The 24,645-nt window shown below is 39.8% G+C and overlaps 1 protein-coding gene across 2 annotated transcripts; it reads left to right on the forward strand.

Annotated features, from left to right (window-relative positions):
* The first annotated feature begins 73 nt into the window (after positions 1–73).
* HSPH1 (heat shock protein family H (Hsp110) member 1) lies at positions 74–22,782 on the forward strand. Of its 2 annotated transcripts, XM_048936970.1 has the most exons (18): positions 76–240; positions 542–599; positions 3,662–3,802; positions 5,520–5,642; positions 6,779–6,878; positions 10,099–10,232; positions 10,710–10,954; positions 11,843–12,071; positions 12,922–13,028; positions 14,489–14,622; positions 16,395–16,600; positions 17,359–17,490; positions 18,229–18,366; positions 18,753–18,878; positions 19,796–19,903; positions 20,018–20,137; positions 21,213–21,374; positions 21,916–22,782. In XM_048936970.1, exons 1-18 carry the CDS (start codon positions 134–136, stop codon positions 22,114–22,116), a joined length of 2,571 nt encoding a protein of 856 aa, XP_048792927.1. In that variant the 5' UTR covers positions 76–133; the 3' UTR covers positions 22,117–22,782. The 2 variants fall into 2 exon arrangements, with proteins under 2 accessions (XP_048792936.1, XP_048792927.1); XM_048936979.1 differs by lacking the exon at positions 17,359–17,490 and having other exon boundaries at positions 74–240.
* Positions 22,783–24,645: the final 1,863 nt, after the last annotated feature.

The raw sequence follows: 24,645 nt of genomic DNA on the forward strand, positions 1-24,645 counted from the left end.
GCCTCATTGTCATATTTAAAGCGGCGGCGCCAGTTGCCCGCCTCTGCGCGCCCATCCGCCGGCAGCGGGACCGGGGCGGTGGTACCGGCAGTGGGTCGGGTGGGGGGGGCCTGTTCGCGCCGGTAGGGCGGCCATGGCCGTGGTGGGCTTTGATCTGGGCTTCCAGAGCTGCTACATTGCAGTGGCGCGGGCCGGCGGCATCGAGACGGTGGCCAACGAGTTCAGCGACCGCTGCACGCCGTGAGTGAGGGGACCGGGGCGGGAGCTCCGGGGGGGCTGCTGCCTTTCCGTGGTTCGGGGTGCGCGGCCGTTCAAATTACTTAGCTTGCTTTAATAAAGGCAGCTCGGAAGCGGGGCGGTTTGGATGGAAACTGGGCGTCTGCCGCTCGGAGTTCGGGGCCGAGAGCGGCGGTGCCAGCGGGACGGCTACGCTGTGCGGAGGGTAACGGGGCTGGAGGGGGGGATGGTGGAGCTCCGCCACCGCTGGAACGCGGGCAGTCTGCCGTCAACGCCGCGCTCAGCAGTCCCTTGTGCTTTGCAGGTCGGTGGTCTCGTTCGGCTCCAAAAACAGAGCTATCGGCGTCTCGGCCAAAAACCAGGTGGGTTCCTTATAGGTGGCTGTGATTGGGAGGCTGACGGCCCGGCGGTTCAGGTGCCGGGGGTGCGTGGAGAGCCGCTGGGCTGGAGTTGGAACGGGTAACTGTCGTTGGTACACCTGTCGGAGGATCCCTACGGGTCCTTTTGAACTCGGGGTGTTGTACGGTAGAAAAATGATGTGCTGTAGTGCTGCGCTGCTTTCGGAGGAACGCAGGTGGTTCTGCTGGAACTTCCCTGCTCGCTGTTTCTTTAATGGTAATATTTTCCAGTAGAACACGCTCCTTTCCTGATGGCCTAAGCATCGGGTTTGTGTTCCTGGTGCTTCTCTATAGCTTTCTCCTGCGTCTGAAGGAAAATGTTTGAATGCTGTGTAGAGGTGCTTAAAATTAGATGGGAAAGAGAAATGTTAGTTGAGGTTTCCTAAAGCAGTGTAGCTATCTCACTGCCTTTGCTTTTGCTGGAAGATAAATGCCTGTGTATTTTTCAAAAGCTTAACATTTATAGTATAAATAACTTGGTTTTATTGCTTGAGCAGTTTGATAGGTACATAAAGAAACAGTGTTTTCTTCACTGAAGTAGTATTTTCATGCGCAAGAATTAAGCTCTCCTCTTAGCGTTTCAGAATAGCTAAATATAGATGTTAAACAAATCCTCAGGTATTGTCAAGCCTTGTATCTGTTGCATAACCACAGCTGGTAAAGGACTGAGGAGCCTGCAGCTCTGCTGGGCTGTGCAGATCTGTGGTGAAAGGACTGCAGTGTGTTTCCATGGAGAGAGCATTGGAAGAGACTTCCTTCTCTGTAACAGTTCCCTTAGTTTTGGAAGCTGAGGGAATATGAATAGCTTACACATTCACAAATACATGTACTCCTTCGGTTCAAGGTTAATATTTGAAGTAGTACAGTCATTACGTGCATTTGTGTTCCTTCTTTAGAGAAACTTCATTTTCGCATCTCTTTTGTTTTCTTACTATGTGCTTTTATTTAGAAACTAACAACATTCACTTGTGTGCAAAAATGAGTTATTTATCAAAATAGAAGTGATCTAAATCCTATGTGGAAGCTCTTGAGAGTATCTTAGTATTGTTTGCTGATGAAATGCTAGAACTTGAAGCACGCTGAAAGGAAAAAAGATTGTGACGTATGAAATTGTGTTTAAAGGACTGTGTTTGGGATGAATGCCAGTGAGTTCAGATGACTTGAAGCAACCATTAGGTTATGTGGATATATTACATCTTCTGTGCTTGGTTGTCTACCAGTTGAAGCTGAATGGTTTTTGCAAGAAAAGAAAAGCATGTGGTACATTAAATGCTAAAAGATGCAGAGCATTTGTTCCTCTTGCTGAGGCAGTTCATTTTGGCTGACTGCCCGTCAGGCACATTGTTTCTTTCTTGGATGTGGAAGTTCCTTCACGTGGAAAAACTTGAGTTATGTTTTCTGTGCCTTAGAGTGTAGCAGATGCGTAAATGAAGGAGTACAACCATCTGTTTCATTTGAAGTTACTTATTAAGAACTTTTTTATAAAGTGAAAAACTCACCAGTCAACAATGTGATTGTATGCAGGAGCTTATGATCGTACTCAGGGTCGATGTCCTTTGAGACCTGGAGAGCTGCTGCTGGAGTATATCTTCAGAGAGTTTATTTCCTTAGGTAACCCTGGTAGCCTGGAGATGAGAGCAGTTTATTAGTTAACAGACCATAATTCTCTGCTTCCTTAATTGTGACTAAGCAGGAAGATATTGAAATGTGCTGCAGATCTAATGGCATACAATTACTCTAAAAATATCTGAAGATTGTTCCTTGGAAGAGACTGTGAGTGTTATTCTAAATTAGGCCGTAAAAGCCACCAGAGTGTTTGTGCTTCTCTGCCAGCTACGTAAAAATTATTTTTGCTTCCATGTTGTTCCTCAGTATGTTCATCATTTGACTTAATACCATTTAATCTGTTGGTGCCTGCCTAAAGTTACTTCCAGAGCTTCTCTCCAACAGATAGGTTTCATTCTACTTTGAGATACTTCTTGTATCTCTTTTAGGATAGCCTAGCTGTCTGCTTTCTGTTCTGCATTGCAGTCCTAATAAAGAATGTTTCTCTTTGATCAATTGGTTCTGTGGGGTTCTTGTGCTGCAGTTCAGTATATACTTCAAGCTAACAGGTACCAAAGTAATGTCATGTTTCTCTCTGCTGTTTGTGCCTTTTGGTCTGGTGCAAAGAACTGGAGTGACTGCTAGGTGAGCACAAGGAGGCAGCTCACCCTCTTTAAGAGTAGCTCAGGGAAAAAGTATTGAAATGAATGGGAAGTCTAATGCCAATAACTAAAGATTCAGGTGTGTGTATGTGTGTGCGTGCTCATTGTAGTGGTGCTTCAAGTGAACCCTTGGGGGTGATGAGGTTACTGGTGAATTGAGTGCTAGTTACAGGCCTGGCAAACACCTGAAAAAGAAGCTTTTAATTAGTTGAATCACATCTAGATTAGATGAGTAAAGTAGTAGGCACTGTAAATCATATTATGGCAGGACAAGGGCAAATGGTTTGAAGTTGAGGGAGGGAAGATTTAGGTTGGATACCAGGGGAAGCTCTTTACAGAGAGATGGTGAGGTGCTGGAACAGGCTGCCCAGAGAAGTTGTGGATGCTTTGTCCCTGGAGGTGTTCAGGGCCAGGTTGGATGGGACCCTGGGCAGCCTGGTCTAGTATTAAATGGGGAGGTTGATGTCCCTGCATGTGGTGGGGGGGTTGGAGCTTCATGATCCTTGAGGTCCCTTCCAACCCAGGCCATTCTGTGATATTACTCACCTGATTGCTTGGAGGTTTTAGAGATGCTCATATAGTGCTGCCTGTACTTAATGTATACTCTTCTGTGACATGTAGCTCTTCTACCCAATTTTTTTTGTAGTGATGAGCTGTTACAAAATACCAGATAATAATTACAGGTATTACAGTAACAAATATGACAAGTAAATGAGCAGTTTTATTGAATAGTGACTGATGCTTGGGGCATACAGGGCAACACTGAACACTGCAGGTTGATGAAGGATAGATTTGTAAATGTCTTGTATTTCTTTACAGCAAATCACTCATGCCCACAACACAGTATCTAACTTCAAGAGATTCCATGGCCGTGCATTTAATGATCCGTTCGTTCAGAAGGAAAAGGAAAAGTTGAGTTATGATTTGGTTCCTATGAAGAATGGTGGAGTTGGAGTAAAGGTATGCTTGGAACATGATATTTTCAATTTTCTAGTTACACAGAAAAGTTTGTTTCAGCTTTTACTCAGGAAAATTCAGGCTCCATTTAAGTAGCCTAAAGGTTTTTCTTAACCATTCTGTTGAAGAGGAGCCCTTGTGCAAATAGCCAGCTTCCATTTTTAAGTCGTGCATACTAAATATCAAATTAACATTTGCTTGCAATAACTGCTGAAATCTGAGCTTCTCTGTTGCCAAATTGTGCATCCAGGTCAAACATTACAGTCAAGGATGATCTGGAGGTTGTGTGGATTTGCTTTTAAGTATTAACCTTTTTGTCACTCCTGTGTGGAATGCTCTGTAACAGTCTAACCACCTGGTTACATACTGCCTAGTAAGTAGCATGAACTCTAAATTAGAACCTTGATTGTAAATAAGTGACATGTTTTTAGAGCGCTGTCTGGTGTCTTCTAGGATGTTTGCAACAGTAATTGCCTGTCTTGTACAACTACTCCAGATCCAGTCCTGCTTACACTACCAGTAGTTTGCTTATGCAGTGTCAGCATTTCCTACGAGAGGTGTCCTTAGTGTTAATTCATTTACAGACCTGTACCAAAAATACTGATATCCAAGCTTGTGAAATTCACTTGATGCTGCTTCAGTAGTGACAACCCTAGCTTAGTTAGGGTGTGTCTTGATGCTTTTCTCCATACTTTGAACTGATTTATCAAATTTTAGGCGTAGATCAGGCTTTGGTAATGAAGGGATTTACAGAGAAGTCAAGCTTTATAAAAGAGGAGGTGCCTTTTGTTGTGCTGACTGTGTCTGGTGATGATAACAGATGTGTTCCAGACAGAAATTCAAGTGCATGTAGGAGTGCTTTACTGTAAGTGAAGTCTAGTAGCGAGTGAAGAGTGTTACTTATCTTTTATTTGTTCTTAGTCTGTTTGCAGAACAAATTAGGAGATTTTTTTTGGTCATGTTTTTTCCAATTTAACTGCTGTAAAAATAAAATGTAATCGATTCAATATGTCATACAATTGGTTAGAGAACAGTTTTTCTTCTAAAACAAAAGTGCTCTGATTTTTTTTATTTTTTTTTTTCCCTGATGAAATGTTGCAGATGAAAATCAGTTACTCTTTCAAGAATCAATTTTTTTTTTTTTAATGTGTTCTTTCACTTCATTGGCATTTATGCTATTACACAGAAAACTGGTGATTCAAAGTTCCCTTTTTGATAAGGAAACAGTATGAGAATGAACTTTTTCTGAGCTGTATCTTTTTAGTTGGCTTATGTGCATAATCTGAATTGTAGTTTGAGCTTTCCCTCTAGAGAGACTGCAAATGTTTGAGCAGGCTTATAAAAATGTCAGGGGAAAATAGCAGGTAATTCTGGACTTTTCTGTAGTTGATAGCAATTACGAAATGGGCTATTTCAACTGGCTTTGACGTAATGCTATATGCCTACGTCTTATTTGTGTTTTAGACTCAGTCACTCAAAGTTGCAAACTGTCAGCTGTTACTTTTGTCCATAGTGTTCGTATGGTTCTCAGTGCTTAATTTCAAAATGGGATTATTGCTTCTGTGGCAATGAAATTGTAAATTCTAGTTCACTGTAGAACAAATTAAGCACGTCAAGGTTCAAAGAGTGTTAGTCAACAGTGTACCAAAAAACGTAATAACTGTAAGTAATTCTTTTCATTGATATAATGGAATTACTTTTCCTGCTTTTTTCTATCCAGGTCATGTACATGGATGAGGAGCACATCTTCAGTGTGGAACAGATTTCAGCGATGTTGTTGACAAAATTGAAGGAGACTGCAGAGAGTAACCTGAAAAAGCCAGTAACTGACTGTGTTATTTCTGTAAGTAATTGTAGTGCACAGGAACACTGTCCTTAAACTTCAGCTATTGAGGACATTTTGTTCTTTTTCACTGTACATGAATAGAAACACCAGATAAGCACTTAGAAAAGGATTAATCCTAACTAACTTCAAAGCTCCTGACTTAAAGAAATCCCAGGGCAACTTCCATATTTCAGTCTCTGAGCCACTGCATGAGCTCATTTTCTTGGGAAATGTCTGAACTCTGGCACAAAGAACACCTTTGGGATCCAGATGTGTACCATTCTATAATTTTATCCCATGACTAAACACTTAAATTACTTGTTAAAGATACCTTTATTTGTCAGAATTTGCCATCTGGCAGCTGAAATTAATTAACTTCAGTTCATTTTTCAATTTATGACTGCACGAGAAAATGACCACAGAACAAGAAAAACCATTGCATTGCAAAGCCTAAATATAAAATGGTATCTGCCTCTGTGCATTCACTGACTCTTTGAACAGGTCTACCTCGTGTTGTATCTACAAATATTTTAGTTTGTTATCCTTAAAGGAGTTTATCCACTCAGTAATCTGAAAAGTTAATGTCCTCTAATGATTTAGTTTCAGTCTGCAGGGATATCACAGGTCTCTGTCCAAAGCAGCTGATAGAGATCTGCAGCAGATTTTCAACAGCGTAATCCTCCGGAACCTCTTGCTAATTCTTCAAAGTAATTTTGTCCAAAGCAGATACTTATTTAATTAATTAATTAACTTTTTCATTGTTGTTTTTGTGTCTCTCACACCTCTATTGCAGCACTGCATTTTTATTTTGCTTTCTTGGCTGGTAAATATCTACCAGTGGTGCCTGAGGTTATTCTGTGTCTCTTTCTCCTTAAAAACCAGTCTCATATTTTGCAGCAGTAATTCATGTTCCTAACAATTTGTGTACAAACAATATTTGCATCTTTCTAGTGTATGATTGTATAACTGATGCTCATTTAATTCCATCTCAGCTTGACTAAGTAGAATATTTAGTCGTGGTTCAACAAAGTGCTTGCAGTGAATGTTGTCCTTAAACATGAGGAATAGATGCAACTTGTGTGAGCATTTTCAAATAGATGGCGTGTAGTCTCATATTCTGAAGCTAACTTCCTACTCTCACCTGCTTTCTTCAGGTTCCATCATTTTTCACTGATGCTGAAAGGAGATCGGTTCTGGATGCAGCTCAGATTGTTGGATTAAACTGTCTTAGATTAATGAATGACATGACAGCTGGTAGGTTTTGTAAAACAGCAGTTTCTTCAAATTTTATGTACTGGTAGCAGATGCACCTAGTTACTCTGGGAAACTGGGCTGGCTTTAAAAAAAATAGGACATTAAACAAGTGTTCTAAACGCTTCTTTATTTTAGTCTTTTTTAATGTCTTCTATCTGAAAGTGTGCAAGAGATGAAGCCTTAGTGGTAGATATCTCCCTGAGTACTTTGGCATTACAACATGTGCCTGGACTACTTGTTCTCTTAGTATCCAGATGTCCTGGAAGAGAAGACAATTCCTGGCACTCTTAAAGGAAATTTGCTGATTAATTGTTAGCACTTAATTTCAGAGTTTTTGTCAGTATATTTGTGGTTTTAAAATGAAAAATTGGACAATTGATCTTCTTTGCTAGTGTTTTCAAGACTCTAAAAACATATTAGTCAATCAAGAGCTTTTGGTCTCTTGATTCAAGTGTTCATGTCCCAAGTCTTCATGCATCTTGTTGGCATCTGGGGAGAGAGCATTTTTCCATGTTTTTAAATGGCTTAATGATTAGCATTTGTTTCCTGAGAGAAAAAGTGGGTAAGAATTGTACCAGAGAACAATCAACTTTCTTCTTCCCATATTAGTCAGATAAATTGAGAAGGGTTTTCTGTGAAATCCACCTGGATTCATGCCTTTAAGTGAATTGCTTATTAAGGATTTAAGTAGCTTTAACATGTATTGGTAAGGTGGTACCTTCAAGATGTTTTTCTAGAACAATTTTCAGATGAATATTCTGTATGGTAAAGTACAGATCTTTAGAAACTGTACCAACAGGATGAACTGTTCACAGAAATGCAAACCTTCCATTTCCTTAGCAGCACCAGCAGCTTTCCTATATAGTGTAACACAGTATTTCTCATTTTCTTGTCCTTACCTTGTAAGGCTAATAAGTACTGTTCAGCTTTTTCTAGTTTTAAATATTATGATCTTTGATAATATCTGTGGAGAAGGAATTCTGAGGTATGGTAGAGAAGAAAATTTTGCTTGTTTTTTTTTTTTTCTAATGAAGGACAAAGTCTGCTGTGATTTATTGAAGTCCTACTCACAGAATCACAGAAACACCAAGGTTGGAAAAGACCTACAAGATCACAGAGTCCAACCATCCACCTATCACCAATAGTTCTCACTAAACTCTGTCACACAACACAATGTGCAAACGTTCCTTGAACACCTCCAGGGTTGGTGACTCCACCACCTCCCTGGGCAGCCCATTCCAGAGCCTGACCACTCTTTCAGAAAAGTAGTATTTCCTAACCTCCAGCCTGAATCTTGCCTGGTGCAGCTTGAAGCCATTCCCTCTCGTCCTGTCACCTCTAGTCCTATCACAAGAGAAGAGGCCGACCCCCAGCTCAGTACAACCTCCCTTCAGGAAGTTATAGAGAGCAATGAGGTCTCCCCTGAGCCTCCTCTTCTCCAGACTGAACATTCCCAGCTCCTTCAGCTGCTCCTCATAAGCCCTGTGCTCCAGACCCCTCACCAGCTTTGTTGCCCTCCTTTGAACCTGCTCCAGGGCCTTGATGTCTTTCTTGCAGTGAGGGGCCCAAAACTGGACACAGTACTGGAGGTGCGGCCTCACCAGAGCTGAGTACAGGGGGACAATCACTGCCCTGTTCCTGCTGGCAGCACCGTTCCTGATGCAAGCCAGGATGCCATTGGCCTTCTTGGCCACCCAGGCACACTGTCGGCTCATGTTCAGCCGAGCATCAATCAATACCCCCAGGTCCATTTTCTCTATGCAGTCTTCCAGCCATTCCGCCCCAAGCCTGTAGCGTTGCCTGAGGTTGTTGCGGCCAAAGTGCAGGACCCGGCATTTGGCCTTGTTGAAACTCATCCCATTGGCTTCAGCCCAGCTGTCCAGATCCCTCTGGAGGGCCGCGCTCCCCTCAGGCAGATCGATGCTTCCTGCCAACTTGGTGTCATCTGCAGACTTACTGGGAGTGCACTCAATGCCCTCATCCAGGTTGTCAATAAAGACATTGAAGCCTGGCTTGGAAACAAAGGTAACTTATTCAACATACTCAAAAATACATTGTGTGTTAGTTTGTTTAGTCATGCCACAATCAAATTTACATCTCAAGGTTATAGCACTTCAATATATTCCATGAAATAAGAGTTTCTTCTTTTTAATTAAGCACCTCTTAATGACTCAGCTATGGGAGTGATTAATGAATGGTGATACCAGAATTTTTTAATTTTTTTTTTTTTTTTTTAAGACCCTTCCTAAGTCTGCAGTGATGAGAATGAGAGTACCAGCTGTAGGGGAACTTCACTAGATACTAGAATCCATAAATCTCAAAACTCAGTGGGAATCCAGCTGTCCTTGTTCTAGGTAGTTTAGTTTTGTTGTGACCAGGGATGCCAGCCCCTCCTTCCTAATATAAGGCTGTGACTATAATACATTGCTCTTGAGAGCATGTGTTTCCTGCCTTCCTTAGCACCTTTGCTAATGCTATAATTCTCTTGCCTGATAATCTGACCAGTAGCCTGACCTCCAGCTTGGGATTTCTTCATCATGTACAAATGCATGTTCTTGTGTATTCTATCTCACGTCAAAATTGGAGGCTTTCCTATGTAACTGTGTAGATGAAACTCTATTCAGTTTTTCTTCAATTATTGCATCAAACTCCTACCTACCTGTGCCGCTGCTACAGATCAGAATTCTGCAGCAAAACTGGTAATGTTCTTCCTCTGATATGACCACCATATGCTTGCATGCCACATTAGCTTCTGTTGTACTCTTTGCAATCTGTCCCTGCCTGGTACTGTGCATAGATTGAAATTCTTCCATTTTATAGCCTCTTCTGACCATTCATACCATTCTCAGATATAATCTTCATGCCTGGGAGATATTACTTTGTAAATTCAAATGCTGCATCCTTGATTACTATGAGAAGCTAAAAGGTGAACTGTTAAGAAACGGATTGAAAAAGATCAGTATTTAAAACAGGTTAATCGATTCTTGGTCTTACATGCTTACACGTTTAGGGATAGAGCATATACATGACTGAGGAAGGTTTTTTGCTTCTCTGATCCTACAATGTGTTAATGGATCCAACCTTCCTCGTGGGTAAGACTTTGCATATGTGGTTTTGTCTGGTTGCTCTTGATCCTATAGCTTAATGTTTACAGGATATGTTGGCATACAGATGGAGACTCAATAGAGATTACACTGATATCTGATATTTGCTTATGCAGTGGCTCTGAATTATGGAATTTATAAACAAGACCTTCCAGCTCCTGAAGAGAAGCCACGAATAGTCATATTTGTTGATATGGGACATTCTGCATTTCAAGTATCTGCCTGCGCGTTCAACAAGAGTAAGCTAAAGGTACTAAGATTAATTGAAATTAAAAGGCTTTGAGACACTAAGCTAGCCTTTAAACCTGTCTTATTTTTAAAATCCTGAAATAATCTCATACATAGAAAGTGGCAAAGAGATAGAAGGTATAGATTTTTCAGTATCCATCATTAGTATGGTTTTAGATAAAGAGTGGAGATGGCTTTGCAATGCATCAGTGTAAGGTATACAGTGCAACTACTATCATCCAAGTGAAGTGGATGGATTAAAATTGTGAATGCTCAGGTTTGTCACCTACTTACTTAGAGTTACTTCCATTGTAGAATGGAAGATGTGGCTGATTTTTACAGATGTGGCTGATTTAAATACTAAGACTGTGCATAGAATTGTAGGCTGGCTTGTCCCCCACCTTTTTTTTGAAACAAAGGCTTGCCAATATTGGATGACTTCTGTTCTATTTGGTTTCTGTTGAGTGTTAGACTGAATAATTTTGTTCTTTCAAACCAGGTACTGGGCACAGCATTTGACCCTTTCCTAGGTGGAAGGAACTTTGATGGAAAGCTAGTAGACTACTTTTGTGCAGAAATAAAAGCAAAGTACAAACTGGATCCAAAATCAAAAGTTCGAGCTCTTCTTCGTCTGTATCAGGAGTGTGAGAAGCTGAAGAAACTAATGAGTTCAAATAGCACAGACATTCCCCTAAACATTGAGTGCTTCATGAACGACACTGATGTATCTGGAAAAATGAACAGGTGAGCACTATGGGAGATATTTAAGATATATGGCCCCCAAGCAACTGTATAACCAAGTGTTTATTTCCATTTCAATAGAGACTTAACTGTGCTACAATTAAGTGCGGGTGTTGAATAGTTATTCCAACTTAGAAATACAACCACTAAAGCTAAGATACAATGCTCAGCTACCAGAGCAGTGTTTCAGTGTAATAATGTGTATATAGGAACCTTGGTTTCTTTCTGTAGAATGGCACAGTTTTAAAATCACAGGTTGATGCCTGCAAAGCAGGGCGGGGAGGTTGGCTTGCATATATTTAGGTCTGCAGCATATTTTAGGTAACCTAAATCTCCTACTGTTCTTAAAAGAAAACTTGAATTGTTGCTGTCTTATTTTTTTTCCCCTGTTGCTCTTACTGAACCGTGGGTATTAGGAAAGAAATAAAGGACAGAAATGGTACCATGGGGGTGACTTATTTATGCCTGGAATGTACTCACAGGCACAGCTTCATTTCTAGTCAGTCCTCTAATTTCTGAGTGGGTCATGTGGTTGGTTGTTTTCCCGTTATTTAGAAAACAGGTAAAGTAACTTCTTTGTAAAGGGAGTATGAGTGCTTTCTCTAATCTGTAACCTGTGCTGAGAGTCATACACACAACACCTGCCCAAACAGGACCTTTATGTTACTGTGCTACCCTGATAGCAGCATAGGAAAATCTGTATGCAGCTGTTTGTGTACTGCCTTGTCTCCTGCTGTCAATTCAGCCTACTCACAGGGACTCAGATTTAAGGCTGTTTGCCTTACAGCGTAGTTAACAAACCCAGTCAGAATCAGTTAAGGGAAAAAAACCAAACAATGAAATCTTAGTGGTGTAATGGGCAGGTTTGGTTTAACACACTTCTTTCCTTAGGTCCCAGTTTGAAGAATTGTGTGCTGACTTGCTGCAAAGGATAGAGATGCCTCTGCTTTCGTTGATGGAACAAACACAACTGAAAGTGGAAGATGTGACTGCTGTAGAGATTGTTGGAGGAGCAACCCGCATTCCTGCTGTCAAAGAGAGGATTGCTAAATTCTTTGGCAAAGATGTCAGTACAACACTGAATGCAGATGAAGCCATAGCTAGAGGCTGTGCTCTGCAGGTATGGTACTGGCAGCACTTGAAAAACTGAAGAATTACATTTCCTTAGAAACAGCTGAAGTGCTCCCTTAAAGGCATTCAAAAGGGCATGTTCACTGAGTCTTATAATCAGACTCTTCTTTGGTGCAGTAGTTTAAAATGCCACTGTGCCAACTGTTGGGTGTGTTCTTAAACAGCCAACTCTTCAGAAGAGCAAACCATTTAATGAGAGAAATTTAATAATCACAGACAAGCTGGGAGTGTTTTTATCAACAAAGTGTGCAAGAATATATATATGAAGGAAGAGCCAAAAACACTACATATTTGCATTTTCTGGTATCAAGTATGATTCTAATATCAGTATGAAACTGACTTTATTCCCTTCCCCCTTGCCATCCGTAAGGTATTTTTACAGATCATAATGAACTGCATTTTACAGGCAAACCACTCATTCGCTCATCTTTTCTGCTCTGTGCATTCTTTTATTTCACTTACTTTCCTTTATCCTATTTCACCAATTGCTTTCCATTACTGGCAGTCAGTTGTCTGCAGGGGAAGAAGCAAGACATAAAAAGCAAAGGCTTCTTTCAGGGCTAAGTAATGCAGAGCTTCTGTTCTTTTACATTTCCACTGTTCCTTTAGACTGCTGCCTTTTTCACAAGCTGCAGTAAGAATAATGCTGAAAGTTGTGCTAACCTAAGCAATATGAACATATTTGTATAGTTATTTTCTTATTACACTGCACTGAAATCAAGCAGTTCACCTACTTTAGTCACTGCAGTTCTCATTTGCTTGTTTACGGATGTTTAAATTTCACGGGGACAAGTACCAGAGTAGTTAAGCAACTGCAAAGTGTGTGTTTTTTCTTCTAGTGTGCAATTCTTTCTCCAGCTTTTAAAGTGAGAGAATTCTCTGTGACAGATGCTACACCATTCCCAATCTCTCTGTTGTGGAACACTGAAGCAGAGGACACTGAAGGGTAGGTAGCTCAAACTGCTGTTCTCTGAAGCATTTGACCTTTCAGTTCAAGGGCAGTGTTCTGGGTTGCATTTAAAGTAGGATCTTGGCTTTCTGATGCAGAAAGTCTGTAGATCGTGTAGCAGAGAGGGTTGGTGGTGGAGATTCTGTTGTAAAGGCATGAGTTTAAAGATTTTAGTCATAATTACCCTTACACATAAAAATAATTTAAAGATAACTTTGAATTGCCAACAAATGTTGTCTTGCATTACTCTTATCTGTTTGGTAGGTTTTGAAATATAAAGTGAACAAGAAAAGTTCCGGAAGTACCAGTACCACTTCTTTGGCTTTTCTGTTGCTAGTTTCTGCTGACATCTACCCAGATTCTTATTTCAGCAGGAAGGTTGTACGCTATGTAAACATTGTGTACTTGCATGGATACTGTTTATCTGGCTGAAAACAGAAGCAAGGATTTAACTCTTGGGGCTTCTTAAGAGTAATTGCTTGCAATTGCAGCACCTCAAGTCTCTGACCTATGTTATTAGTGGTGATATGCATGAAAGAAGTTGTTCTTCCTTTCTAGGATGTTGAAAGGTCTGAAATTCTCTTTTGGAGAGTCTGGAGTGCTGGGGGGGACTTTTCATACTGTTTTTTTGTGTGTGTGGGTTTTTTTGTTGTTTTTCCCTACAAGCTCTTTGCAGCTCAAATTTTTCTTTTGTCTTTAATCTCATGTAATCTCATGGAAATGCAGAACCTATTTGTTCCCTCGCAGGCTTACAGGAGCAAACTGTGGGTTCATGTTTTAGGTGAAGCTTTTGTTTTCTCACACGGAATTTGTAGATGGGATACAGTAACTTTCTGTAGTTAGGGGAGCTGTTGTTTTATTTTTTTTTTATAAAAAAAAAAGTTGGGAATTAGAATGAATTAGAATCAGACAGGCATGTAACAGTAGACAGAACTTAGACAAAGAACATAATTAAAGCTGGCTGTCTCTGTCATATCAGGAATGAATAATAATCCGGTGTCAGGGTTTTCAAATGAGCCACAGAAGGTAAATGAGTAAGGTAGTAATGGGGCTGTAATTTGCTTTTTGAGGCTAAGTGAGGAAGGGTGCAAATCATCATTTCAGTTATGCAATTCCAGACTCAACAGTAGCCCTAAACTTTGGAAGGAAAAACAAATGCTGGAAGTCTACTGATGGTCTGTCACCAGTTGCCACCTAAACCTGAACTTTTCTTCTGAGACTCAAAATAGGATTAGGATTTTTTTCTGATTACAGGACAGAGCAGTAATTCTGTCTATGTGGTATGGTTGCAAAGCCTCTTTGAATTTTTAAAGAGGGCAAATATGCCAATGCTTCTTTAAAGATTTCTGATGCTAAATCAGTCTTTCACCTCAGATATTGGACTTGATGATCTTTAAGGTCTTTTCCAACCTGAGTGATTCTATATTCTGCTAAGTGATGTTTTCTTCTGATTGTAGGGTTCATGAGGTATTCAGCAGAAATCATGCAGCACCTTTCTCCAAAGTTCTTACCTTCTATAGGAAAGGTCCATTTGAGTTAGAAGCTTTTTATTCTGATCCTAATGGAGTCCCATATCCAGAGTCAAAAATTGGTAAGTAATTGTGCTGGAAATATTGCTGTCTTACATTGTTTAATATCAGTGTTGGTCTTAAATCAATTCTGTAATAATAGTGTTTATACTACTGTAGCTTTCAGTCTCTGGAGGACTCAGTTGTTAACAAATATCTCATTCCATAGATGGACAAAATCCAAATTTGATTAGCTTCAAAAGTTGTTTTAGTCCAGTGATGAAATGAAGGGAACTGTAACAGTACAGCCAGGACTAGATTGAGACTATTTTTGTGAGAGAACTCCTTACCATGTTTTCTTTTCTACTAAAGCATCCTTATGCACTTAGACCTCAGTATTTTTAGGGTGGTGGAAGCAATGATAAAATCTCTTACTAAAAAAATGATTTATTTTCTGTTTTGTTTTTGTTGTTGTTTTTTTTTTTTGTCTTACCCTTGATTTATTGACCGGGTAGGCATTTCATGGTGCAGCTGTTCTGTTGGTTAACTGTATACCTGGATGAGAGTTACACTGGAATTGCCGTGTTAAAGATGAACTTAATAAATATTCTTGAGATGACTGGGAGAATACATAGGTCTAAAACATTGCAATCTGATTTACCAGTGCTTCAGCTTCTATGTCATATGCTATGAAGTCACCTGTACCCGTTATCAACAGAAAAAATGAGCTAACTTTCCCTGTGTTGAAGTGAATTCTGTGGTTGGTTCACAGCAAGTCACAAAGTTCAAATTCCATTTCTTAGAAACCAGCACAATATTTTGTAGTCACAGAAACAGCAGACTTGCTTTCATGTTGACTCTGCCTTTAAAGGCCAGTAATGCAATTTGTGCCAGTTAAATTTCTATGGCTTTAACAAATGAGATGGCTAACTTCTGTGCAGCAAACTAAGCATGGATTTTGAAAATCTGATTGGCTTCAGCTTACTCACCAATTAAGTCTTTGCTCAGAACAGTGTTAGTAGCTCATGTGAGTGAGTCAGGAGTTCTGATGAGACTACTGAATGAGGGCAGATCACAACTTCAGTATGATTGGATTTACCCAGCAGGGGATTATATTCTTTGGCCTATAGAGTAAGCTGATAAAAGCTGATATGCAGGAAGATCAGATCTACTGATGAAGCAGTGCATGTGAGCATGTGTGTATCCAGCCTGTGAGAATATCAGGGAAGCAGAGTGGTCTCCAGGTCACTGTTGTGATGATGTACACAGAACCATGCAGTGGGCAGAAAAACATACCTGCTCGTAAATGAGTATCAGAAATCCCACTCTTCATATGTTCTCCCTAGAGTGAAAGGTAATGGCAGGCTTTATATGGATGTTAAAAGCTGAAAGGCAAAACTGCATTATTATTTTATTACACTTTTAGAAATCCTGTTCCTCTGTTGGACAACTAAAAAGGCATGCACCACAATATTTCAATTAGGCAAAATCTTTCTAGTTTTTGTTCATCCCATTATAGTATCACAGATACCACGAGCATAGGGAGAGTGAGCTTTTACTTTTTGTATTGATTCTGTGTTACTAGTGACAGGAGAATCTGCTCTCTGATGAAAATCAACATTTTCCATCACTATTTAGAAGCTAAGATTGGTAGAACAATAACATCCCTTTTGTTTTTCACAGTGTTCATTTAATATGGGAACCATGCGGTTAGCACATATATTATTGGCAGGGTCAAATATTTAGAAAGTGCTTGTATCAAAGAAGGTAGTATTTCTCCTGTCCCATAGTGTTACTGTCCTGTAATGTTACCTAGTCTATTACACACAGTGAATATAGATTCTTTTGACTTCAGGTAGGTATGTTATCCAGAATGTGGCAGCTCAGAAAGATGGAGAGAAGTCTAAAGTTAAAGTGAAGGTCCGTGTCAATACTCATGGCATTTTCAGCGTGTCCACTGCATCCATGGTAGAACCAGTTAAAAGTGAAGATAGTGAGGATGTCGGTGTTGAGACTGAATTGGAAACTCAGGACCAGATGCCTGCTGAAAATTCAAGTGATGTGAGTTGGCCTTTCTTGTGTGTAAATATCCTTACTGATGAAACTGTTCTGCTGGTACATACTTGGGAAGAGAAGTACCTTCTAAGGAAGCAAAATGAGGTTAATTTTGAGGTGTGCGTAGTTATTAGTAAGATACCTTTGTAAGAAAAGGAGGAAATAAGTATTATCTTGAAAAATTGTGTGGATTTCAAAATCAATTATCAGGCATCATGTGATGTGGCAGTAGGTGGGTTTCCTTGAGGGTGGGATTGCTTACAGCCATAATTATCAGTGTTCCAGTTAGGAGAACTTGATTTAAACTGGGAGTCCTCCATGCTCTCAGTCTCAAGAAGAATTGTGCCTAATGCTCTGCATTAGAGAACTTTTGAAACCTTGTGAAAGGGAAAATTGGATCCTTTTCTACAGCATGGAAGGAAAGGGGAGCAATGGGGAATAATGCAGCACTTTTATGGTGGATTTTGTGTTAATATTTTTTTTTTTTAAGAAGAAAAAAACCTTAAAAAGCTATGACTTGATAAATTCAAAGCCACTTTTTGTAAAAGAAGGTGGTAGAATGCACACACGCGAGTATTGTGCTGCCAGCCTGGCACTGGTAGCACTCTTACAGAGTTAGTTAAAGCGCGTGTGTTTGCGTGTGCACAGAATGCTTTGTAGGGCACTTGGTACAGTATTGTGTGTCAGAAGTGGTGCCCTATAACTTCGAATAAATTCCAGTGCACATGCCTTCTACATCCTTTGTGCCTGGGCTTTCATTTCAGAAAAATAACCAGCAAGAGAACAGTGAGGCTGGAACACAGTCCCAGGTACAAACTGATGGTCAGCAAACGTCACAGTCTCCCCCTTCATCAGAACCTCCCTCTGAAGAAAACAAAATCCCAGATGTCAAGAAAGTGAGTGACCCTTTAACTCTGTTGAAATTGTTATACTCTGATGGTGGCATTTAAAATTGTTAACATTCCAGGAGAAAAGTGAAGAACTTGGTACTCAAAACCCTTTTTCCTACCTTTATACCTTTTTCAAATGTCAAAAATAATCTGTGTATCTTGTGGTGATTTTCATAAAAAATTTTGCAGAATTCCTGCTAGATGCAAGTTCTCTCTACCCTTGCCTCTCTTTACGTGGAGTTGTGCAGCTAATTTGTTTGGAAAGGGGATATTTCCAATCTATTCAACAACTGTTAGAGGCCAAAGTCATTAGGTCTGCTGAGAGAAGCTTGAGTCGGGAATTTATGAACTGAAAGGGAGATAATCAATGTGTGGAATATGTGCCTGTGTGATATTGCTAGTAGCTTGCTCTTTGATCTGTGTAAGATGAGAAACTGTTTTAGATTAAAATCCCGGTGCTGTCAGCATCACCAGTGAAGCGCTAAGCTATAGATGGGTGCTTCTGGAAAACCTGCAAATAGATGATAAATCTGGGAAATGTCCTTCCTGTTGCTCACTACTGTCTGTGAAATACTGTAGCCAGGTTAGGATAGCAGGCGGACTTCCTTGAGAGGACAGGTGCCTTGCAAGTACATGTTGAGGATTCTCCAAGAACACCATCTCCGTTCTTCCCTATGGATGTTTCTATCATAGCGTTAATTCGTCAGTCAGGAATGTATCTTATTTTTCTTCTCTCCAACTTAGACAAGTGAAAAGAAAGGCGATCAGCCTCCAGAAGCCAAAAAACCCAAGATAAAAGTGAAGAATGTGGAACTGCCTATCGAAGCTAACTTGGTTTGGCAGTTAGGAAAAGATCTCCTCAATATGTATATTGAAACAGAGGTGAGTTAGTGTGGTTTGGACTGCTTTTTTTCATTGCAGTTATTAACAATTGCTCTGCTTTTCAGAGCAACCTCTGATCTTTTATATAAACCTAGAGTGTAGACTCAACTAATTGAGTGGGTTTGTAATTCTCCAACTTTAACATGTAACTGACAAATGCTAATAAGCAGTGTGCTGAAGTGCTGTTTATAACAATAACATCAGAGCACTGATCTGTAGAATAAGAATCTAGAAAATGATGCACCATCTTCTCAGGTGAGTCCACTGCAGCTTTGAGAATGCCAGAAGCTGTAGCTCACATTGCTTCTGTGTTTTATAGCAGCTGTGCTTTACAGAATACTTGTTTGAACATAAGTGTTAATTAAATGTTTTACATGATCACACAGGGTAAGATGATTATGCAAGACAAACTGGAAAAAGAAAGAAATGATGCAAAGAATGCAGTGGAAGAATATGTGTATGAGTTCAGGGACAAGTTGTCTGGACCATATGAGAAATTTGTTTGTGAAAAGGTAGGTTATAGGTTCAGGAGCTTCCCTGAAAACACTGATAATAACTATTCTGTATTCCTTAGTCTAACTTTTCTCATCATATACTTGTCATGGAAGCAGGAATAGATTAAGATTCATTTGTATATGATCATAGAATGGTTTGGATTGGATGGGCCTCAAGGATTATCAGGCTTTAATATCTGTGCCATAGGAAAGGTTGCCAGCCACTAGATAAGAAGGTACTAGATCAGGCTGCCCAAGGCATCCAGCCTGGCCTTAATCACCTCGGGTTGGGGCATCCACAGTCTCGCTGGGCAGCCTGTTCCAGCACCTCACCAATCAGTTAAAAACAAACAAAAACAACTTCCTGATGTCTAATATAAATTTCCCTCCCTTTAATTTAAAACCATTCCTCTTTGTTTTGTCATATGTACCTGTGCAAAAAGCTGATTTCCCTCCTGTTTAAATACTGGAAGGTTGCAGTGAGGGGTCTCCCACATCCTTTTCTCCAGGCTGAGCAAGCCCAGTTCCTTTAGCCTGTTTCCAGCTTATGACTGATACTGATGCAGAACTGAAGTTCTCAGGTTTAGCAAGTAGTGCATATCCCTGAGGACTTGACTCCCTTGTCTCCTTTTACAACAAAATCCTGTTTTGCTTCTAAATAAAGATTGTGAATAGCAAGGGAAACTGTGTTGTATTCATAACTAAAAACCATAGCCCAGGTGTTGGTCTAGATCCAGGCAAGTAGTTACTGATGCTGCCAATGTTGTAGACGCACGTCTCCCAGTTAAAATCTGATGTTAGTTGACTTAATTAGGTGAAAGCTGCAGCAGAAATGTGATTTGTCTTGTATTTACCAGTACCCTATTACTAAAGAGAAGCACGATCAATTGTAGCGTGTTTTGATGTTTGACATGTTGAATTGTATTGACACATAGGATCTGCAAGGCTTCTCTGCACTCCTAACAGAGACAGAAGGCTGGCTGTATGAAGAGGGCGAGGACGAAGCTAAGCAGGTGTATGTAGACAAACTAGAGGATTTAAAGGTAGGTCCATTAGGATGTGAAACAACCCAAATTGCAAACTTTCCAATGCACCACAAGAAACAAAGTTGATGAATGTTAATGAAATGTATAATGCACAAAAATTGCTTTCTCTAGAAATTAGGTACCCCGATTGAAATGCGCTATCAAGAAGCAGAGGAGCGACCAAAGCTATTAGAAGAACTGGGACACAGGCTCCAGTATTATGCTGCAATAGCTGGGGAATTCAGGAACAAAGTAAGTGGCATCAAAGAACCTGTTTTTTGCTTAATACCAGGTAGGGTTTCATTGGGGCCTACCAGCTGGCAGAGGTTCCATATTTGAGTTATACTCTACTGTTATATAGGTCACAAATATAACACCACAAATGTTTCCCAGTAGTCAACAAAACCTCACACAGTGCATTGTATCTTCAGTTGCTTGATACTTCTGGATGTTTTCAAGCAAAAAAAATAATAATAATAATAATTACTTGACAAAAAGGCAGAAGGTCAGACTGTATGGTCTAATTCTTGACCTTTTAAAAGGTGATCTAGTTTCTTCAGAGGTGTGCTCTTCCATTCTTAGTCCCAGAAGAACTGGATATTGTGCAGTGATGAGAAGCCTTACTGTAAAAGTAACTCAGGATTCACTAAAGCATTCAGCGCTTCTATGTACATGTTTCTTTTTCGGCACTGTTGTTTAAAGATGACTTTCTAGATCAGCATGCCTGCTTTTGGTAAACTTAGTCCTTGGGTATCAGCTTCAGTGTTTTAATAGGGCAGCTCAAAATTACTTAGTTTGAGATTGAGGCTCACAAGAGAAAATCGTATCTATTTGAAGCTCTGCATTATGAGAATATCATTATGACTTGAAACTGTTCAGTACTGCTACAATCTTAAACATACTGCATTCAGTGATATTAGATATTTCAAGTACATTGAATCCATCTTCTGAATTCTCAGCCTAAGTCACAGGTCATGTTGTAGTGCAGGTCCTTCTTCTGTTAACAATTGACTGCTTCTGTGGCATCTAAAGGAATGCTCTTCTGAAAGGTGTTTTAAGCAACCTTGCTAAGAACATTCTGTTATTTTGAGACTTCTTTGTGAAGTCTGTGTTCCCTCTGTGAACTATTTCCTATTTAAATACTGGACAACTGAAAACTTACTCCAATTTTTGCATTCTCTTATCTCTTGCTGTAACAGATTCAGTCTTTGCCTAACCATTTATTTTTGAAAGTTAGTAAAGATGATGATAAATTGGGATATTCTTGTCAGGAACTTCATGCAACTTTGTGACTTTATCAACTAATACAAAAAGTTTATTTGTGCAGGATGAAAAATACATCCATATTGATGAAATGGAAATGATGAAAGTAGAGAAGTGTGTGAGCGAAGTGATAGAGTGGATGAACAATGCTGTGAGTGCACAGGCTAAGAAGAGCTTAGATCAGGATCCAGCTGTGCGTTCCTTTGAAATCAAGGCAAAGCTTCAGGTAAATATCAAAAGAAATTAATTTTAGAGGCTATTACTTTAAAAAAAAAAAAAAAAAAAAAAAGAGAGCCAGACTGACTTGGTTTGCTTCTTCTCTAAACTCCTTTTCGTATTTCATCTTACTTTTCCAATGTTCTTAGAGGGGGGTAAGAAACTGTAAACTAAATGAGGTTCAGCAGAAAGCAGAGGATCTGTGCTATGCTGTTTACAATTCTGTGGAGCTATTGGTGTTTTACATGTCTTTCAGTCACCTTAATGTTGAAAGGCAGTTGGAGTTTTTATTGGAAAGTACAAGGTGGTCTTAAGGGAAAACACCACAGCCACATATTAATTAAAAAAAAAATTTTTTTTTTTTGCTTACAGAATTTCAGGAAGTAGATCAGTTTATTTCAGAATACAGTGTGTACTCATCACTTTGGACTCAGGAAATGAAGAAGCAAGTTGAAACAACATTTTAGGCATAGGACTCTTGATGTTAGTGAAGCTTATTTGTCCTTAACACTTGTTCTGACCACATCTTTTTCTCCCCATCTCTTTTTCAGGAGTTGAACAATATCTGTGAGCCCATTGTGACACAACCAAAACCAAAAGTTGACTCTCCTAAGGAAGAAAACCCATTAGATGAACAGGGCGATTATAAAACTGAAGACATGGGAGAAGATGACAAAAATTCAGACATGCCTCAACAAAATGGTGAATGTCATCCAGGTGATCAAAACACTGTTAGCATGGACTTGGACTAAACCACTGCACTTGCAGCAAGTTATTTCATCCCATGACAGAAGATATTTTTGCTGTCGTACATGATCACGGGATTGGGAATGCATTGTTTTGGGAACTATTTATATTTTTTCTTAAAACTTGTCTGGAATATGTTGTGTTATGGGAGGAAAGAATAGTAATAGTGTTGGTCATGACTATCCTAAAAGGAAAATTGCCTTGGTAACTTTCAGATTCCTGTGGAATTGTGAGTTCCTACTAAGCTTCTGTGCAGTATTTAACCATTTGCATCACTAAAGATGAAGAGAAGCACTTGCTCTGAAATATACTGCTCCTTCAAAAGGTTGTATTTGAGACCTTCGTAGGCATTTGTAGATGCCAAGGTAGTTTTCTTTCATCTGGACATCTGATTGGGTATGTCAGTAAAGCCAGTGTCTGTCCCGTTCGTAAGGACTTTGCAGAATAAACTTTTCTGTTCGAAGGTTTTTGATTATTGCAGTCCAAAGCATTTATCAGATAATAAGATGATGGAATGTGTTAGCAGCATGCAGAAACGCTTACGTTTCGTCTCTTGCTAAACAATACATTTTTCATGTGGGGTGCTTAAAATGAAGGAAATGCTATTTCTGTTCGTGTTATTGTGAAGCCTTTTAATGGGCTTTAAAATAAAGTTCATTTTACTGGTATTTCCTGACTTGTGGGATTTAGCTGTTTTTTGGTACTTGTGACATGTTGTCCTTTCCACTATTGATGACAGATAATGAAGGCCATGACTGTTCCTGCACAAGTTCTAAAAAAAAAGAAGGTAACACTTAGTGTAGAAACGGCGTGGCTTAGTGATGGCACTTGTGAGGTTGTGTTGGCATTGGACTTGATGATCTTGAAGGTCTTTTCCAGCCTAAATGGCTCTGTGTTCTTGGGAACAGTTATGCAGGGAGTTGAAAGCGTTACCCGATAAGCATAGTTAAAAACTGTAATCACAGATTCACAGAGGATCCTGCTTCAGACTCAACTGTGTTAAGGAATCAGGCACCTGAAGTTGGGAGGTAAGGGTTTTTATTTTTGGAATCATATTCCAAAGATGCTACCTGTATTGGTGTATTGGAGCACAGACTCCATGTGTAAGTACATGATACTGGGTGCTGAAAGGTCAGTGTCACTAATCATGTAGGTTTTGAAAAGACTTTGTGTAGCAGGAGCATTTTATCTGCAGCAACAGAGCTAAAGGAGGAAAGGAGGTCTGTTCTTAAACTGGAGCTACTGAAGGAGGGAATAGAAGCACAGGACACGACTGGTACTTTCTAGAGCCAGCCAGTCTTGCTCATGTCTAGCGTTTTTCTTGTAGTGAGGACTGTTAGCTGGACCCTAGGACTAATCACAGCCAGGAACAGGAGCAATGCTGCAGCTTCACCTGGTAGTGACCAATTTTCAGCACAGATAATAAGCAACTGCATTATCAAAACACAGGTCCCTGTTACAGCCTTCTGTTATCTGCACGTCTTTAACCTATAAGGATCTGCTGGATGATTGTGTACAGTAGGTAGCTTATGTAATGGAACGCTTAGGTTCTTCCCCATCCTTTTGCTAAAGCTAAAGAAAAACGTAGTCAGATTTCAAAATCCAGCTTTAAGTGTGGAAGATGAAGTGTGTTGCTGATGCCAGTGTAATGGTAGCATCAAGGGTTAACAGGCTCCTGCCTGCTAGTTCATTACTTGCTGAAATGGAAGGTGTTGCTCTGGCAGCATTAAGATACCAGAACTTTCATTGCAAAACCAGTAGGATGCCACAGCAGGAAACAGCCTGATCAGAGAAATGCTTTGTGAAGACATTTTAAATAGAATTCTGTCAGAACGCTGAGTCCTGGATCTACAAAAAGCAGCTTTGCTGGCCCTGGAGTGAATTATCATGCGTTCTGTTACCTCTAGAGAAGGTACTGCTCTATTTTTCTTCTAATGAACCTTTATAAAAGGAGTCTGTACTGAGAACAGACAAATGTGTTTTTTCACAGATTTCTGGAACACATTTCACAGCAGCTAATAGCGGTTGATCCCTAATGATTAAAATGGCTTATTTAAATACTTGCTGTTTCTGCTTTAGTCTGAAGTAGGGGAAAAAAAGATAATGAAGGCAGAAATCAGTGATTTAAATATTCTGCTTCTCCCTTCCTCTAATTTAGTGAATATCTTGCTTTCCAATTTATCTTTTACCAGACACATGTGAAAGCCACTTGTTTCCTTTTTCATCTCAGTATCAGCAACAGGGAGGTGAGGGTGTTTGGTTTCTTTCATGCTGCAGGGTACTGAAACAACACTCAGCAGTGCAAGGAGTAGCTAGCTGATCAGGTTAATCTTATTGGCACTGAGATTTATTGGCCTTAGCCTGCTAGTGATCACAGAGATCTGAATCTTTTTTCCCATCTGAAGGAAGGAAACTTGATTGCTGTACAGAAGGGTTTTGAAAACCTTTTGATAGAATATTTTTGTGTATGCCTTCTCATATTTACTTGCTATACCATTCTCTAAAATTTCTTATTACACAAAATCTTTACAACT

This window comes from Lagopus muta, chromosome 1 (genome assembly GCF_023343835.1).
Source record: "Lagopus muta isolate bLagMut1 chromosome 1, bLagMut1 primary, whole genome shotgun sequence".
NCBI lineage: Eukaryota > Metazoa > Chordata > Aves > Galliformes > Phasianidae > Lagopus > Lagopus muta.

Coding starts and splice junctions, on each gene's coding strand:
- HSPH1 (XM_048936970.1), top strand. CDS start 134: ATGGCCGTGGTGGGCTTTGATCTGGGCTTCCAGAGCTGCTACATTGCA. Junction 241..541: donor TTCAGCGACCGCTGCACGCC/GTGAGTGAGGGG, acceptor TGTGCTTTGCAG/GTCGGTGGTCTCGTTCGGCT. Junction 16,601..17,358: donor CTGCTGAAAATTCAAGTGAT/GTGAGTTGGCCT, acceptor CTTTCATTTCAG/AAAAATAACCAGCAAGAGAA.